Raw genomic sequence first — 18,317 nt, forward strand, 5'->3', positions numbered from 1 at the left:
GCAAGACGGTCATCATAAAATTCTTTATTCATAAACTTGATACAAGTTTACAAATTCTGTACATGATCAAAATGTCACTTGCAATGGGGGAAACAAAGCCAAACCAAACCCAGAACATGGCCAAAGCATGAAGCTGAATTGCATTTCAACCACTAGATGACACCAGAGCTGCAGAGGCTCCTCCACAACAGTAGAGCATCAGATGAAGGAGCGTGAGCCAGTCAAGATACTTTCTCCTGTCCTTTTCTTCCCTTCTCAGTGTTGCCCAAGTCTCCACAGTCAATCAGAGTACAGACTTATGAGGGGCTTTCCCCGATTTAACATCTCTTTTGCAAATGAGAGAATGACCTTTGACTTTGTTTTGCACCTTACTCAATAAAATTCTAATCATCTATGACGTTGAGCCTCGCATCACAAGGCCACAAGGAAGCAGTTTGACTTGCACTCGGAGAGACAGGGAGAGAACGATAGATGGAGAGAGAGACGGGTGGCGAATGATTACTGAACTTTGTTTTCCAGAAAAAAAATCTCTGATGACAGCAATGGCACATGGAATTTAGAATCAGTGTGGAAGAATTGTTGTTTTTTTTGTCATTTCTAGCAGCACAGACAAATGTGGTAATTCTCATTATTGAAGTGTCTGATTAGTTTGGCCCACTGATAATGTTCAACAGACATACCGGTAAATGGTTTTGGCAAATGTTGATGTTCTGATACAGTTCTGATACAAAGTCTACATAATGGACAAATTGTATTGGAGATCTTAAATCGTGGAAATGCAGGGCATGTATAACATGGCTCTCACCAGACTAGAGCTGGGTATCGATTCATATTTCAAGAATCCAATTCCGATTTTCAAGTCGACTCCCCCCGATTTGCTCCAATTCAATCCGCTTCGATCTGATTTCCGATTCCATCCAATCCAGGAGCTAATGTTATTAAAAATGCAGGCTATTTGAGACGTTTCCTTGATTTCATGACTAGAGAAGCAACATATTAAATCTTGTATACCGGTAATATCGATATTAGGCCTAATGTGGACAGCCAATCTTACAAGTATTTGGTAGTTACTGATGGCTGGAAGATTGATGAAAAGGTTAACCGTGGGGGAATTTAATAATAATAACAATAAATAATAATTATTATTTTTTTAAATCGGTCTTTGGACGGACAAATCAATTATCGGAAATTAATCTGCGAATCGATTTAAATCGATGGAGGGTCTGCAGGATGCTCAGATTTGCCCAGCTCCTGAGCTGCTATGCAGCCGAACCAATCAGGAATGCAGGATTTTCAGAGATGAGATGTGCTCAAAGTTTAAGTAGTGGAGCAGGGGAAAAGATGTGACACACGACAGACGACAACAATGGCATGGTTGCTCGCAGGATTCTCTCATCATCATTGATTCTATAATTTCAACTGTAGTTTTGAATCTGTTATTTAAAAGTAGCACCTCGTTAAAAATGCCAGACAAGGTGTTTCTCCAATCATGTGCAAGGATATTTTAATAAAACCACACCCTTGCAGACCTCAGTGTATGGCATGGTTCCAGATGAAGGTTTGTGGAGCAAGGCAGAACCCATTCATTCATCTGGGGAGTGTCAGGTACGGGCCTTTATAAACATAATTGAGGGAGCAGTGCAATGTCTTCAGCTCCATGGATTATGCAGACAAACACATTATACATTAGGCATAATGCGTCTCCATCTCTTGATGTGGGTACAGACTACAGACTACTATGTGGGACAGATAGAGAGGTGTCAATCCCAGGTTCTGAAAGTAAAGACCCTGCACAAATTTGACCCGACCAGCTTTGCATCAGCTGTTTACAATTACTGTGTTCCGGCCAACCAGAACAGTACCAGTTATGTTCGGCACCTAAGTGCTTACCTGCAAACCACCTGGGCTCATAACTTCTCCACACGTGACTGTGTGTTAAGCAGATGCCCCTGGCCTGCCGGCGCCACGTTGTCTTCATGGTTCCCAGATAGAAAAAGAAGTATTTTTTTGGTTCGCATAACGAACCAACTTTCTGGTTCTTGAACGCTGAGACTTGCGGCGAGAACACGCAGGTCGCTGCCAGATAAGGTTGAACGGGCACCGGCACGTTTCAGTTGGCCTGAACGCACTGATGAGTAGCCTACTCAAGACAGCTTGACTATTTAGTCAGTGAAATCATCGGAATGGGAAGGGAACTATGGCAGGGTTTTTACTTTCTGAACCGGGTCAAAGTCAGACTAGCAGGCCAAGGGCTGTAACGCATGTCCACATGAGGATGAACTACTATACTGTTGTGCTGCCTATGTCAACTGAAAATTATTGAACTTCTTTCACTGCCCGGCTATTGAGGACCAGAGATGGGCTAGCCTGTATTCAGAGGCTACAATCAAGTGCCACATACTCCAAGTGGCCAGCTTTTACTTGTCAAACTGAACTATTTGGACAGGGAAATGCAGGTAATTTGGAATATGTGGCACTGGATTGTAGCTTCTGAATCCAGGTTTGCCATCACTGTTGAGGACATCATGCTCCCGACTCTGTACTATACAACCCGATTTAATTCACTCTTTCTGTTTGATATCGTCTTCCAACCGAGGAGGCACATGTTGAATATACTGTGCAAGCATCAATCAACTCCACCCAGAGTCAAAAGAACATACCACGCTCTCTGCAGTCTGCTCCTGGAACTACTGTCCAGATACTGAGCAGATATGGGAAAAAACAAATAACAAAGTTAAGCATAAAACAGAACTTACCATAAACCATGCCCACATTTACATCTGCAGTTTGTGTGTGTGTGTGTGTGTGTGTGTGTGTGTGTGTTCACGTACACTGCAGTGCTATGCATCGTTGCCCTCTCGCGTCTCATTGCCGCACTGCTTCAAAGGGCTACATCAGACACCTGCTGAAAAGGAGCTAGCTTCAATCTCCATGGCTCTCGTCTTCATAGGTGACTCTCACTCCTGTCTTTAAAAGGCTACACTTGTTCCTGAGTTTCCACACAAGAATAGACTGGAGGGGTGACCAACCCCTCTCAACACAGCTTTATTTGTCCGTCTTTGTTTGATTTTTGTCCCGACTCCAAACAGCAGTGAATGACAAGATTGTCCATGTCCAGCTGCATTCCAGCAATGGCGCTGCATGTACGGGCTCGGACTGTTCAGAGGAACTGATCAACAACAACCCAACAATAGGGCAGACTGTTGTCCGTTTGTAGTCTTTAAACAGCTCAGCACTGAATTGAACTTGAATATCCCAGTGCGGTAATATAGTCACTTCGGCTAGGCAGCAGTAGATAAGAGCAGCCGCCTGCTATGCTTGTTAAAAAGGGGAAATGGAGAGGGTGTGGTGTGTGACAAAGACTTGGCTTGCTGGGACCATGAACTTCGGGCTGCAGCAAACCCTCCAAACCCTAAATAAAGAGCAAGAGCAAAAGATGGGAGAGGCGACTGCCGTAGGTGGACACCGATGGGTGAGGGGTCCTGTGTGGCATGGCAAGGGGAGATTTCTGGGGTCCAGACTGGGGAGATCCAATCCTGTGGTGTCAAATAAGAGAGTCACTTGTTCGCTTTGCTTCACTTATCTATTTTCACACAGAGCAAGCGATGAGGAGCTGTCCACTCCATCAGGTTCCTTGGACTGGGTCACCTTACTGTTGCCCCCCCCCCCCCCCATTTTCATATTCCATACTCACACATACACATCTTAGATTAAAACACACTCACACTTCACCCTGGTTATTACCATCAAAGTAACGATCAGCATCACGCGTCACTGATGCACTGCCCGAGCGAGAGGGGTCAGCTTTGAGCTATTGGTGAGCTAAAATGCAACACTGTGCTCTTCCATTTCAGGGATATCTGTGTCTACCAGCAAGGACAGCTGAAGACTGTGTGTGCGCGTGTACCTGCAAGGCGCTACATGCTAAGAAGGCTAGAGCAAATATACTGTATATGATCTGTCAGTTATTAATTAGTGGATGGCCATTGTGTTCTTTCTTTCCCTATCCCCTCTTCACTTCACGGTGTCTGGAGTCCACATTATGCTTATTAAGACAATAGAGAGAATAAGATGCACTACTACAACGCACACCATAGTCCTGTCCCCAACCCAGGAGTAGCAGGCAGGGCAGGGCATGCCACACAGGATAGAGAGGCCCCAGGAGGAAGAGGGGTGCTGCAGCTCGTCCGCAAAATATCCTGGGCGGTTTCCTCCCCCTGCCATCCAGTTGATTTGACCATTGAACTCTCCACAACCAACGGGTGTGGCAGAGTGTGGCCATATTGCCCCACATGTGCCACAATGATTGGAGATCATCACACACACTGTACATTCACAGACGCTCAGGAGATCACACGCGTTCGCAGAGGGCATGCAATGAAGTCTCCAGAGCTGTGTCTGTCCGTCCAGGAACTGGTGAAGAGAAGGAGAGAGGAAGAGAGGAGAGAAGGTGGGCACCATAAGTCCATAAGTTCAGTCTGTGGTGCACCAGCAGGGCGGGGCGGGGGTGTGGGGTGTGAGGGTCGCAGCATCAGCAGCTGCCGGACTCTACACACAGCAGAGACAAGTAGGTAGGGGGGGCGGGGGGGGGTCCCTCACTCCCAGTGATGAGTCGGCAGGGTGCAGGGAAACGTTATGCGAAAAAAGGATTTAGGTGGGGGAAAATGAAAGGAAAGAAGCTGAAGGTTTGACCTGAAGACATTATGCTCCCACAGTGCACAAAGGCACAGCGCCTCTGGGGCCAGCTAGCCATCTTCTTTCGGAGGCGTGTACCAGCCTGGGAAACAAACAGAAATTGTACATCTTACAACACCAATAATGTGCATCATCATCCAACACCATAATAATAGACATCTTTTATGAAAAGGTAAAGCTAAAAGCTGTAGTGGTGACTAAACTCAACTCACCGTTCTTCTCGTGGATCTGGACTAGGGACTTGTATGACTGCTGAGCTCTGGCCAGGTTGTACTGATTCTGCAGGAGAGAGAGAGAGAGAGAGAGAGAGAGAGAGAGAGAGAGAGAGAGAGAGAGAGAGAGAGAGAGAGAGAGAGAGAGAGAGAGAGAGAGAGAGAGAGAGAGAGAGAGAGGGGGGAGAGATTTACACTCGCATATACTCGCTCACTGGTACAAATTGCCAAAGGATTCAAGAGCAGAACACCACACACACATGCACACCTAAAAAAAACACTGCCGAGTGTGTATAAGACTTGGTATATGTGTGTCAGGTGCGATGAGGGGTGAGCACCTTGTTGGCTCCAAACTGGATGCGAGCTTTCCCCTTCACCAGCGTGGCGTTGATCTGCATGATGACTGACTCAATGGAATAGGCACTGCTCCAGCCCTAGAGGGAGACAGTGAAAATGCATTAACGTCTCCTAAATGGCCCTGCCCAGCACCTCTCCCCTAAATCCAAACACTGATGCGCTGAGGTCAGGCCCCTGTTAGCAACCCAAACACGGATGGCAGAAACGTCCATAGCCGGTTGTGAGATAACTCTGTTAAGTGCGTCATAAACGCACACACTCACGCCACTCACGCCTAGTCCCAACACAGCAAACTGCGTTTTTTGGCCGAGCAGAATATCGCGCTGGGGACGTGGTCATCAATACTACCACTAGAATACTCCTGGGGCCAACTACGCTTCTCACCCGCCTTTCAAACCTTGCGGCCCGGTTAGTCACTCGCGGCAGACAGCCCAGACAGCAGGCACAACCGGCGAGATAGCAAACGGCGAACTATCGTTTGCACACATTACTCACCCAATGTCACAACACAGTGTCTACATAGCTTAAATGCGATTGGGTTTTGGTCCTAGATAACATTTAAGCCCCATTATATCATTATAGAAGTACAAGAAGTATTCTAATAGAAGCTTGTAGCTGCCTGGTTATGGTAAAATGCTAATGTTAGCTTATCCGGTTAAAACAAAACATTGAGTGATCAAAGGACAATGTGGGGTAACCTATTTGTGTCAAATAAGTTTGTAGTGCATTTTACATCAATCCGTTGTAGTAATGAAATTTATAAGCATTTAGGGTCTTTAAATCAAGCAAAAACTTGATGTTGGAAGTCACAGAAATCGTCGCCATGTTTTTCTAAAAAATGTGTAACTCCCGCCCTTGCTACCGTACGCCCATCTGTTTAGTTATTGGACCATCTAATTTGCATGATATAGAGAACTCGTCAACATCAAATTGCGTCCCACGGTGGGATCGCTTTGCCTCTGCGCCGCCAAGCGTAATATCGCCCCCATTCAAAGTCAATGAGAGCGGAGCGGAATTTAGCTGTGTGGGGACAGGCCGTGACACTCTACTGATCAAAGTTCAATGTTATACTCCTAATTTCAACATGTGCAATAAACATAACTACAACAAACTAAAAAAACAATACACACCTGTTTAGTGAGAAGTTCCATACACAAGGCACCTCCACCAAGCACGTACCTGTGACAAGGCAGATACATTGATGAATTAAAACATACACTCATTGGCCACTATATTAGGAACACCTGTTACAACTGTTCATTGAGGCAAATTTCTGATCAGCCAATCACATGGTGGCAAACTCAATGCATTTGTGCATGTAGACATGGTCGAGATGATCTGATGCAGTTCAAACCAAGGAGAGTAGAGACAGGAGAGCTTACTGACGTCATAACAGCGTAGTACGAAATGATGTCGAGGGGAGTACGGAAAGTTTATTCTTCTTCTACGGTTAGTATTGGACGCATCAGGGAAGCATGCAATGCCACTTCCGCGAGGGTCGGAGTGTGGAACAGGTCATAGGACAGCGTGAATGTTTGTCAGCTGTCCTTAATTACCCCCAGCAATTACTGCCCCCCCAGCAATTACTGCCCCCCCCCCGAGAGATTGTTCTTCTGTCGAGTTTCTTTTGTTCAAACCAAAGAGGCTTGAGACAAGAGGGCTTACTCACGTCATAACAGCGTAGTACGAAATGATGGCGAGGGGAGTACGGAAATGTTATTCACTGTGGAACAGGTCATAGGACAGCGTGAATGTCTGTCAGCTGTCCTTAATTACCCCCAGCAATTACTGCTGACCAACAGCTGCCGTTACTTGGCCACAAATTATCCATCATGGTGTCGCTCCCACTGACCATGTGCAAGGGAGTACGAAAATGGTATCCATCGCACCCACTGACCAATGACCATGCGCAAGGGAGTTAATTTTCCATCCACTCGTGTCCTCAGGCAACGCCCCCGTACTACACCGTGGCCAATGCATTCCCCGCCAAGAGATTGTTCTTTCTCTTGAGTTTCTTTGGTTCAAACCGAGCATCATAATGAAGAAGAAAGACCTGTGTGAAGCTGGTCCCCCCTCCGACCCCAAATGCTGAAATAACACTGCAGATTGTTAATGCTTCGTTTGAGCCGGATTGTGCTGTAAAAAAATCCTTTGTGCTATTAAGAATTTTGAGTAATTTAAATATGAAAATACTAATAATACTAATGCATTTTCAATGGGCAGCCCCCCCTCCACGTCCAAATTTTTCCAAAGTTGTCTCAATCGAAGGGAATTTGTTTGTGCTCATTTGTGCTGTGAAAATTAACGCTTCAATCACGTGTTTTGTAAAGTTACAGCTGTTTTATTTTATTTATTAAAACGGTTGTAACTTTACAAAACAAATGATTGACGCATTCATTTTGACAGCAAAAAAATGATCACAAAAAAGAAATGAAAAAGAAAAAAATGCAGTGAGCAGCGATTCTGTGGGCAAAAATGGTCTGTTGATGGCAGAGGTCAGAGGAGAATGGCCGGACTGGTCTGAGCTGATACAAAGGCAACATAAAGTCAAATAACCACTCATTACAACCGAGGTATGCCTAAGAGAGTCCCTGATTACACAGCAAATCCAATCTTGAGACGAATGGGCTACAGTAGCAGAAAAGCAAATTTGGTGCCACTCCTGTCAGCTGAGAACAGGAAAATGAGGCAACAATTTGGACAGGCTCACCAAAAACGACACTAGAAGATCGGAAAAATGTTGCCGGGTCTGATGAGTCTTCATATCTACTGCAGTACTGAGGTGGAATGGTCAGAATTTGGCGTTAACAACATGAAAACATGGGTTAAACCTGCCTTACATCAATGTTTCAAGCTGGGGATATAATGGCATAAGGATATTTTCTTAGCACAATTTGGGCCAATTAGTAGCAATTTATCTTTGTTGGAATGCCACAGCCTACCCGAATACTGTTGCAGGCAGTTCAGGCAGTTCTGAAGGCAAAAGGGGGTCCAACCCAGCACTAGAGAGGCGTTCCTAATGAAGCGGCCGGTGAGTGTAGTTTTCCACCAATCAGTGGAAATGTGTGCACACATTCAGACACAGAAGTAGAAGGAAGTAGGATGGGTTACATTTCTAGAATTTTCTAAATCAATATGAGGTGGATCGTCTAGAGAGAAAAAAAAATCTTCAAAGCACTGAGCTCACTTACCCTCCAGAGAGAACAGGAGACACTACCCGCACAAACGGTGGGTCAAATGGAAAGTTATCCTGTCAACACAAAACAAGATAGGTAAGCCTTGGGTAGAGGTAGCATTTTCACACTGCACTGAGTAGAGAAGCCTCTTGTGTGAGGTCTATCCAAAATTGTTTCTGGTAGATGTAAAAAAAAAAAACTGCGACTCCAAAGGGTCAAGAGGCCAGAGGGAACTCACCTTGTATGAAAAGTTGAGAAGGATGTAGTCCACCCCTTCCTTCTCCTTCAGAACTTGTAGGTCACTGTGGAGGGGGCTGTCAGGGTCCACCCTGTGGAAAAACACAGCAGCTTAAAAGGGACTCTCCTGATTTGGACAGCTTCAATATGAGAAAGAAGATACAACATGTTTTAATGTCATACATTTATATTGTCATGAATTTCAACCTTCATCTTCAGAGACAATCTGAGCAGGCAAGGCCTCTAATAGACCAACAAATGACCAGGCATTTGCAGTAGGCTCTGCTGTTACAAGTACTATTTGTAGTTACTTACGTTTTCAACTTCACATGCCAGTCATATAGGCTGTCGTTGACCAGCTCCACTGAATAGATACCTGTACAAAGGGCATTAAAATCAATGAATGTGACTAGCCCATGTAATAAAGATCATCCAGCATTAATAATGACACTATGACAGGCGGCAGATCGTCCTGAGATCTTTGTAGCTCACCTGACTTGTAACTCTGTGATCGATAGATCTCCCTGAGCTCCTTCATAAGGCGATCCGACGCCTGAACAGACCCTGACACAGCACCCTGTAAATGCAACAGCACACCACAGCATTAGTCAGACCACACTGGACACAAACAGCATCCTACAACACAATACGAGATGATACCAGCCCACTAAGAAGAAGCAAAAGTTCAATGTTTACGGTCAATATAAAAAATATATACAGTAGTGAGATGCTGTTTGGAACAGAACGAATACAGTATACGTAGGCACAAGGAGTAACAGCAGATGAGAACAAAGACGGAAGCATTTGGAATATCTATGCAGGCTAAAATACATGTTCTTACATATAAATGGAAATACTAAACAGAGTGTTAAGATATAATAAGTGGCAGAAATGATGAGAATGAGAATAAACTTTCACAAAGTCCAAGGTATTGAAATCTGCTGGCAGCCCTTACGTTTGAGTGGTCCTGTATGGTTCTTATGCATCTTCTCCAGAATGGAGAAACAAACAGCTTTTACTGGATTAAACTTACATCATCCAGTTAAGGAGATGGGCTTTAGATCAGAGGGTTGCAGGTACGAATTTCACCCTTCCACTCCCTCTCACTCCATGGCTGAGGTGTCCTTGAGCAAGGCACCTAACCCCACACTGCTAAATGTAATACAATTTCTTCCTATTTGACAACTGTCACACACAAATATTGTTGCTTTGAAGAAAAACCTGTTAAGTGACTAATAATGATAAATTAAGTTGTCTCGTCTCTGGTTCTTGCATAACAAAGGCAGAAATGATGTTCATAAGAGTGAAATTGTGTGTGAGTCCAAAATCTAAGCACAAAGTATTGAATTAAGTGCATCATATGCGGACAGTAGTTAGGTTTAAGTGTTACATATTATATTAGTCATTACATTTAAGTGGTCCTGTCTCTGGTTCTTGCGTATCTTCTCCAAGATGGCCAGGTTCTCTTTCTCGATGCCGTCGTCCTCAGACTTCTTGGCCTCCACTGGCTCCTCCTTCATCTCATAATGGTCCAAATCCTCAATGTCCTGCTGCAGACACACACGTGAGCGCACACACACACGCAGAAACACACACACACACAAAAACACACAGACACACACACACGTTTCAAATCCCATGCACTGAATGCCGAAACTGCACTAACGTGTTAAAATCAAATAAATCATTCATTCCACTTCACAATTGTGTGTTACTTCGTGTTTAATTTCCACTTCAAAACATACTTATATTTGTGGTTGAAGCATGTCAAAATGTTAAGATTTTGATTGGGGTATGAATAAATTGTATAAACATACACGCTCATCTACAGATATTTGCATTTTTGCACACCACCAGACACATGCATATACACCCAGTGAAAATGAGTACACAAAAATCAAAACAAAAGACAAGTGCAAGTAAAAATGCAAGTAAGCAAGTATGAGTTTTCCGTGCAGGTAAAGAACAATCATGCTTTTTCTAAAGCTTAAGGATATGTAATATAAAAAACAGTATGTACATAGCATAGTATACATATAATAAATGAGAATTAGTACCTCTCCCATCTCATCTTCCTCCTCATCTTCAGATGTGTCTGTGGTCTGTGGAAAATGAAAAAAACAAAAAAAAACATTACAGAAACATCTACCATGATGATGATCTACAAAAACAATCTGTAAAATGTTGTGCAGTGAGGTACTACTACACACAACATTGCGGCATCGTCAGCCTCACAAGACTGTGAATCAAGACTCTTGGTATACTATATTAACTGCCAAGTTCGACTAACATGGGTGACCCCTATTAATGATGCTCAAGGGCACTTCTGCCATGGATTAATATGAGGACCTAACCTGCAAGCTTCAGCCCCAAAAAGATGTATACCAATGATTATGAATATGGTAACCAAGATGAAGCACTCTATGCCAATGCAACAAAGTGGTCGCCGAGAACATTGATCCGATTCTGTTGCATTGGTGCCAATTAGAACATTTTATCTTTGTTTATTATATTCGGAAATGGCCATGGTTGGTGATGGTATTGCATTCATTCTAAGCCTCCACTAGTCTCCAAAAAGAGGCGAGGCAGCTTGGAACCTTAAGTTATACTGATTCTGACGAAACTCCAAACTCTATGATTTGTCTCTTATCAACCGTCTCTGTACTAAACAGATTGACAACGGCTAGAAAAAAAATGCTACACACATCAACACACAAGATGGGTAAAGGTATGAAGGTGTTGACTGTTAAAATTACATGTGGGATTTTTTTTATATATTTTTAGGGCTTTTTATGCCTGCATTTTTGACAGGACAGCGGAGGACAGACAGGAAATAAGTGAGGAGAGAGAGACGGGGAAGGATCGGCAAATGACCCGGGTCAGAATCGAACCCGGGTCGCCGGCGAAGTAAACCAGTGCCCTACCATTAGGCCATGGCAGGGCCAGAAATACATGTACATGTAGTCGACCAAACACAGGTTATGAATGGGACTTTACGTGGAGAACCAATGGAGAATCTGAGGAGAACTTTGTCTGCAGGAGTAACCCTGTGCGTACCTTCCGCTCCTGGCTGATAGGGGCCGCAGGGACAGGGAGGGGCTGGTCGAGCATCTCCACATCGGGATGCTGTGGCAGGTTGTAGAGGCGGCACAGATCACAGATAAGCCGCTTCAGCTGCTGCAGTAGCTACACACACAGACACACACACACACACACACACACACAAAACAATTCATATGTGATCCAAACAAACTGAGCTACAGACAAAACGTCACACTCACACAGCACAATACACAAATTTTGCCCAACCAAAGCGCACAAAACAAAGGTTGAAAGGTTAAGTACACAGCCTACTGGTTGGAGGGTTTTTGTGTTTTCCGCATGAGGTCATGTATGGTAAGTGAAAAGTAATGCACCAATGTAAGGTGTGTGTGTGTGTGTGTGTGTGTGTGTGTGTGTGTGTGTGTGTGTGTGTGTGTGTGTGTGTGTGTCTGTTCGTTAGAGACAGAGGTCATGACTGCCATGCTAAAGGCCATGCATGTTGCATGTGGTGATGTGTTTTAGTAAGCGGATGTATGCTGTATGCTGTCCTTTGTGAAGACCTGGGAGCGTACATCATGGCATGCGTGTGTCTTTTTTGCTCACTTGCATTTGTGTGAGTGTGTGTGTGCGTGTGTGTACATTGGCCTTTTCGTACCAGAGTGCTCCCCCTCCTCACATCATCCAGCCGCTCCAACACATCCGCAAGGCTCGGGTCATCGGAGTCCACAAACCATATTGGAGGAGTAGCAGGGTAGGATTCCTGATGAGACACAAACATTTCAATTTAGCCTCTTTGTGCAAAGTCCCCCTTACAAGGTTGTCATCATCAAAATGGTTGATTTGAACAGGCCCCATGACAGCCTTTTTCAGAACATCTCAATGGCCAAAAAGTAGTTCTACCATGGATAAAATGGCAAAAAAGGATTTCAAGTGTGCAGACCTTTAAAAAAAACAACCTTCACGAGAGAACTCAAAACAAGTGTTTATGAGCAGATGAAACAAGAGACCCTCTTTGCTCAGGCTACATGATGGATAGATGCACCCTCCTGACTCGAATGACATCACCACAGACAACTAATGGCCGTGTTCCTGATGCAGCATTGCTAATTTTGCTGCGCAGCCCGCATGCGCATTTTGCCATTTCAATGCATTCTGGTTAACCAAAATAAGCACAAGCATAAACCACAGTAAACAACAGCATAAGCAGCAGTGCACCATCACAAAAGTCGACAGTGACACAGGAAATAGAGCACCCCACTCTTGTCATTAACTTCCAAGAGCAGACACCAAACTACTGTGTTGTTTATGATTGCTACTGAACATAACAGGGTGTTCTGGTCCACTGGATTCAGGCCTATTGGAAAAATGATCAAAAGTATCGTCACACCAGGTGTGAAGGGAATGCTCAGACAATGAACGTTCTTAAGAATTTTTGACAACAATTTAGGATTTTAGAATCATGCATCATCCTAGAACACACTCAAGTCAGGGGGGAGAGAGAGAAACACCTGCCCATCCTCCTTAATGTGAAATTTTGTGTTTGAGTTTTCGAAGGAGAGGCAAAGAGAGAGAAACATAAGGAGACCATGAGGAATTTTGCTCTGACTAAATCAGCTCTTAGATTGAGCCATTAGTGCTCTTCTCGTTCAAGGCTGCAACATTGATGTAAAAGTGGAGCACACAACAATATCTTCAGTCATAGTTCCACATTTCAACATATGTCTTGTTGTCTAATCAATAGGGCTGTAACGATACACTTAACTCACGATTCGGTTTGTATCACGTTTTTTGACCTACGGTTCGATACAACTCACGATTTCTGAAATATATCTAATTTGAAGCTCGGCAGCACCAGAGCCATACAGAGAACAGAGTCAGGCGATCTCCGCTGTGTCCTAGGGCCGACTTCCTCATTAGCCAAATTAGCTGTTTTAGCTTCTCAGTACTTATGTTAGTGTTAGTTCCTAGTAGTGGGCGTAGCATACAGCAAATGCAATGCGATGCAATGCAGGGAATATGACAAGACTTGCTGTTCGTAGTAATAACTTCAGAGAAACATCACAGGTGCTAAAAGTGTTGTGATTATCACCACCGAGACAATTGATAGTTTACATATTTGTGGTGATTACCCCGCAGTATAGTTCGTTAGTCCTTATTTTTGGCTGTTAATGTGGTGGTTCTATGTTGAGTCTATGGGAAGACAGCTGCTTTAGGCACTCCCTTATCTCGCTGAAAGGCGGGGCTGCAATTTAATTCCTGGTCCTCCAATCGCGTAACTCTGTTCTCTGTATGGCTCTGGGCAGCACTATTACAGCGCATCACATCGTTGTTTTTTTTGGACAGTAGGTTAACAAAACTTTCAAAGGGCCTATCACGATACTGCCTCCTTACATCACTCACAATACAGTATCGTGACTGAGTATCACGATTTCTCGGTTTGATACAATATCGTTACAGCCCTACTTATCAACATCTCTGATCAGTACAAAAGGTTTTCAGTTTTGTGTCTGTCACATGTGAAAATAATGCTAGATATGAGTAGATCAACCACTTTGTACTAAGGTAAGCGTACCCATTAAGCCCATGTACCCTTTAAGCCCACTTTCAACTTTGAGGTCAATTTAAAGAAAGGGAAAAGGTGAATTTTGTTGTTCATCACCCTATCCAATTAAAGGGTTTAGTAACTGACAAAATGTTTTTATTGCAAACAAATCACATTTTTTATCGTCGAGTTATTCCCGTCCAAGTGAATCCAGTCTCAGGACTACTGACAAGAAGTTGCCTCAAAACTTTGCTGTTTTGGGACATGTCAGAAATCATAGAATATCAGCTAGTTTAAGTCAAATGTTTTGAAAATACTTTCATATTTAGTAAACTAAGAGGTAAATGTAATGATTTTTATATATATACATGCAGTGTTTTACTAAATTATAGCATTTCCCTTCAAATGGAAAGATGTGTTTTATGAGCGAGCACACGCCGATATTTTCTTGATACAACCACACACCATCTTTATCTTACTATACCGTAAGACTTAAGGTGGTTAGGTATGAATTCTAAGCATATTCCAGTTTGTTTGGCATTGGTCTTAAAATAAATGAAAATGTCATGAAATGTTTTGTGGAGTTGATTATTTCCATAAAATAGCTTTTTGTATAGGCGGGCTTAATGGGTACTAGGTGGGCTTAAATGGTACACCCCATTGAAATGCATGCAAGTTTGCATGCAAGTTTGCATGCATGCTTATGAAAAATGCCTTTGAGGGACATAAAAAGTGCTGTACAATCCCAAGTTGTTGGTTAAAAGGCGTAATGTAATGAACTAACAATAATCAATAAGAAAAAATAAATTTCTCTGTTTGGATGAAGAATTTTATGAAGTATATGAAGTAAAAGATGCCGTAATATTTAATTCGGTTTTATGCACTATTTTTTGAGCAAATCTTACATTTTTGGTCTGAAACCATTTATGCCATGTAGGCTCCACTGTTTAAACTCAATTCACACACCTCACCAGGTATTTTGATAGAGAAATAACTATATGAGCTTATTTGGAACACAAGTGGGCTTAAATGGTACCAATGGTACCATTTAAGCCCAGTCAGACTTTTCACTTTTCTCGTAAAAAATCTTCATATTGTACTTTGAAATATCCATCAACTCAGTGACAAACATTGAGAAGAGAGGTAAATCTTACTATTTAACAAAATATTTCACAAAAAAAATATTTGAAGATGATTGAAAAATAAAGAAATTTAGATTTTGGTGGGCTTAATGGGTACGCTTACCTTAATTCTTTAATGTTGAGTTGACAAACACAAACACTTCAATGAGACACCTACCAACTGTGATTCTGAACAACACGAATACAAATCACTGCCTACCCAGGATCTCTAAAAGTCTCCATCATAATACCTCACCTGTCAACTTACTGGGAACTTCACATCATACAGTGCTCATTGCACAAAACGAAATTGCATTTATGCCTCACCTGTGCAGGGGGGCTGCCTCGAATAGTGCCCCAAGGGAGCAGTGTGGCCGGGCGGTACCATGCTGAGGGTACCTCAGTCAATGAGGAGGATGGGGGAGACCACTGGTTAATTACTCCCCCACCAACCTGGCGAAAGGGGAATCGAACCGGCAACCTTTGGCCTACAAACCTGACTGCCCTGTTAATTACGCTAATATTCGCATACATTGCTCTCAAATAAACTTCCACCTAACCCATAGTTTGCAAGTTCAACATAAAAATCCGACATTGAAAAGGACTTAAAGAAGTCTAATGAAATGCAAGTATGAAAACCAAGCAACTGTAATTTCTCGCAAACATTGCAGCCGTGACACAGGTTATAGGCCTATAGCTTTTGGGCTACTGTACTTCGTAGTTTGACATATTTGTCTGTTTCTTCCACTGAGATGCACAGCCGCGTATTATCAGTTGAAACAGCCAGGGTATTTTTTAAGACGATCACTCTTGTTGAAATGGCGTTGCAATACATTGTACAAAATGTGAAAACATCGGGTGAACACAACACTCGCTTTAGCACCATGGATAACAAGTCACGTCACTGCTCCGCGAGCTAACTAGCAAGCAACATTCGTACTTGCATTCTTGAGCAAAATACTATGATCAGCGACTGCGTGGTGCGAGCTCACCAAAATATCCACAGGACAGCATAATGCACAATGTAACTAGAACAAGATAAACTGACTGACTGACGCCAAAAGCCTAAAAACTATACAACTGACCATAGCTGCCTAACGTTAGCCTTTCTACTGCAACATAATACAGTATTGACAATGCACTGCAACATTTTACTCAGTCAGTATCTTGTGATATAGTATCGAAATGACATTTCAGGAGTTGCAGCCGTAGGTTATTTTCTGCCCCCAGCGTAAGCGTAAGAAAACTTAACTACAATGCACTCTACCTCCAAGGGTGGAAATAACTTTGTTGTACTGGAGTAGAAGTAGCTTTTACCAGCAAGCAAAGCTTCCTCATAAAACTAGCATGCGAGCTAACTAACGTTGTTATCATCCCATACCGTCAGTGTAACCATTGGAATATTAAACAACGTTCACAAAGCTTATCATAATAGCTGACCATGACCCCTTTGCAAAATTAACTAATGAAGATTGAACTGTTGTCAGCCGACACAACTAACATTATTTGCTTACAGGTTCAGCAGCTTGTTTGTTAGCAATGGTTTGTATCTTTAATGTAGATATCTGATTAAATACATTTGCTGATTTTCAAGTCTGTGTACGTATGTAAATAATTATTTGAAAACGGGAATCTTGTCTTTGCGACGCTATAATTTTAGAAACATTGGCCTTAATGTTGTTGGTTTATTGCGCTGAAAGAAAGTTTAGATTGTTGGATACAGCCCATCACTTCTTTTTCGGTCGCACCACCTAGAGCTAGCCATTGCTAGCAGAGTAAATGTAGTGCTAGAACTAGTTCTTGGGCTTCAAACGAAGCATATCTACATACCACCTAGCTGCTATTGTCAACCACAACTTGCCTTAACTATCAATAAACTCTGCATACGGCGATAAGGGGAAGTATATTTAAACCGCTCGCTGCCATTTTGAATGCTATTGTCTCGTCCATGACCAGGTTTGGCTTATTTTTCAAATTCGGGCCTAAAACAGCAAGCTAGCTAAGCTAACTACCTCAACCCAACTAACTCTAGCATGTCCCCATCCTCATCTTACCGTGATGTTGCAATGTATTATCAGGAGTTTTTCACCGGTCACATTGAACTGGCAATTGAGTTCATCTGGCTTCCAGTCGATAATTCTAAAACGTTCGTGGTTTTGGTCAAAAATCGACTCCAGAAACTTTAATTCGGCCTTGAGCCCCGATACCGACATCTTCCACTCATCTCCAGCCAACCCGCGGGGAAGTGGGGAAGTTACAAACTACCGCAACCGCGCAGTCCAGCCTGTTCTACAGAACTTGCATCGATAGACTTGCCCATGCAAGTAGGCTGTCAACAGAAATAATTCACCGTTTCAAACTCATTGGTGTAAAACATCAGTAGGCTAAACATATCTCGTGTAGGTTATTCTCAGGTAAATAACTCATGATTGCATCAGGTGGAGTCACACAGGCAGAGAGTGATAGTTCTGTTAAATAAATCCTTTGACATCGCAGACTGTCAATTTTTATTGCAGACTTCATTTTCATCCATGGCATCCTATGTTGCTGCATTAACATGATAGGCTACTGGTGAACTGGCATAGTAATAGGCCCTCTGCCCAAAATACACTAACCATCCAGATAGCCTATGCTGCAAGATCACCCGACCAATCAATTAACATAGCCTAATTTGGCCCTTAGGCCTACTGAAAAACACAATTTCAGTAGGCCTATGTTGCAAAATGGTTTCAATTACAACTGAGTGTTGTAGGCTAGGCCTACTGAGTAGGTTGCCCAACTTTAATGTTTGCACATATATTTGATATGCCCATGATGTGCACCAAAGCTAAATAGTCAAAAGTTGGTGTTGAATGACTGTCGACACATTTGCTTTCATATCTTAGATAGTTTATGCTACGCCATCCTACCATGTGCATGTCACGAATAGCCTAAT

The 18,317-nt window shown here is 43.0% G+C and overlaps 1 protein-coding gene across 2 annotated transcripts; it reads right to left on the reverse strand.

Moving 5' to 3' along the window:
- Nucleotides 1-8: 8 nt before the first annotated feature.
- Nucleotides 9-17,725, reverse strand: LOC134447219 (ubiquitin-conjugating enzyme E2 Q2-like). 2 transcript variants are annotated; one of them, XM_063196577.1, is made up of 13 exons: nucleotides 17,437-17,725; nucleotides 12,375-12,479; nucleotides 11,735-11,863; nucleotides 10,735-10,779; nucleotides 10,087-10,224; nucleotides 9,170-9,254; nucleotides 8,993-9,053; nucleotides 8,679-8,769; nucleotides 8,456-8,514; nucleotides 6,395-6,443; nucleotides 5,246-5,341; nucleotides 4,908-4,974; nucleotides 9-4,777 (listed from the first exon to the last, which is right to left on the reverse strand). In XM_063196577.1, exons 1-13 carry the CDS (start codon nucleotides 17,593-17,595, stop codon nucleotides 4,746-4,748), a joined length of 1,116 nt encoding a protein of 371 aa, XP_063052647.1. In that variant the 5' UTR covers nucleotides 17,596-17,725; the 3' UTR covers nucleotides 9-4,745. The 2 variants fall into 2 exon arrangements, with proteins under 2 accessions (XP_063052647.1, XP_063052646.1); XM_063196576.1 differs by having other exon boundaries at nucleotides 10,087-10,227; nucleotides 17,437-17,723.
- Nucleotides 17,726-18,317: the final 592 nt, after the last annotated feature.

The sequence above is a fragment of the Engraulis encrasicolus genome, chromosome 4 (genome assembly GCF_034702125.1).
Source record: "Engraulis encrasicolus isolate BLACKSEA-1 chromosome 4, IST_EnEncr_1.0, whole genome shotgun sequence".
NCBI lineage: Eukaryota > Metazoa > Chordata > Actinopteri > Clupeiformes > Engraulidae > Engraulis > Engraulis encrasicolus.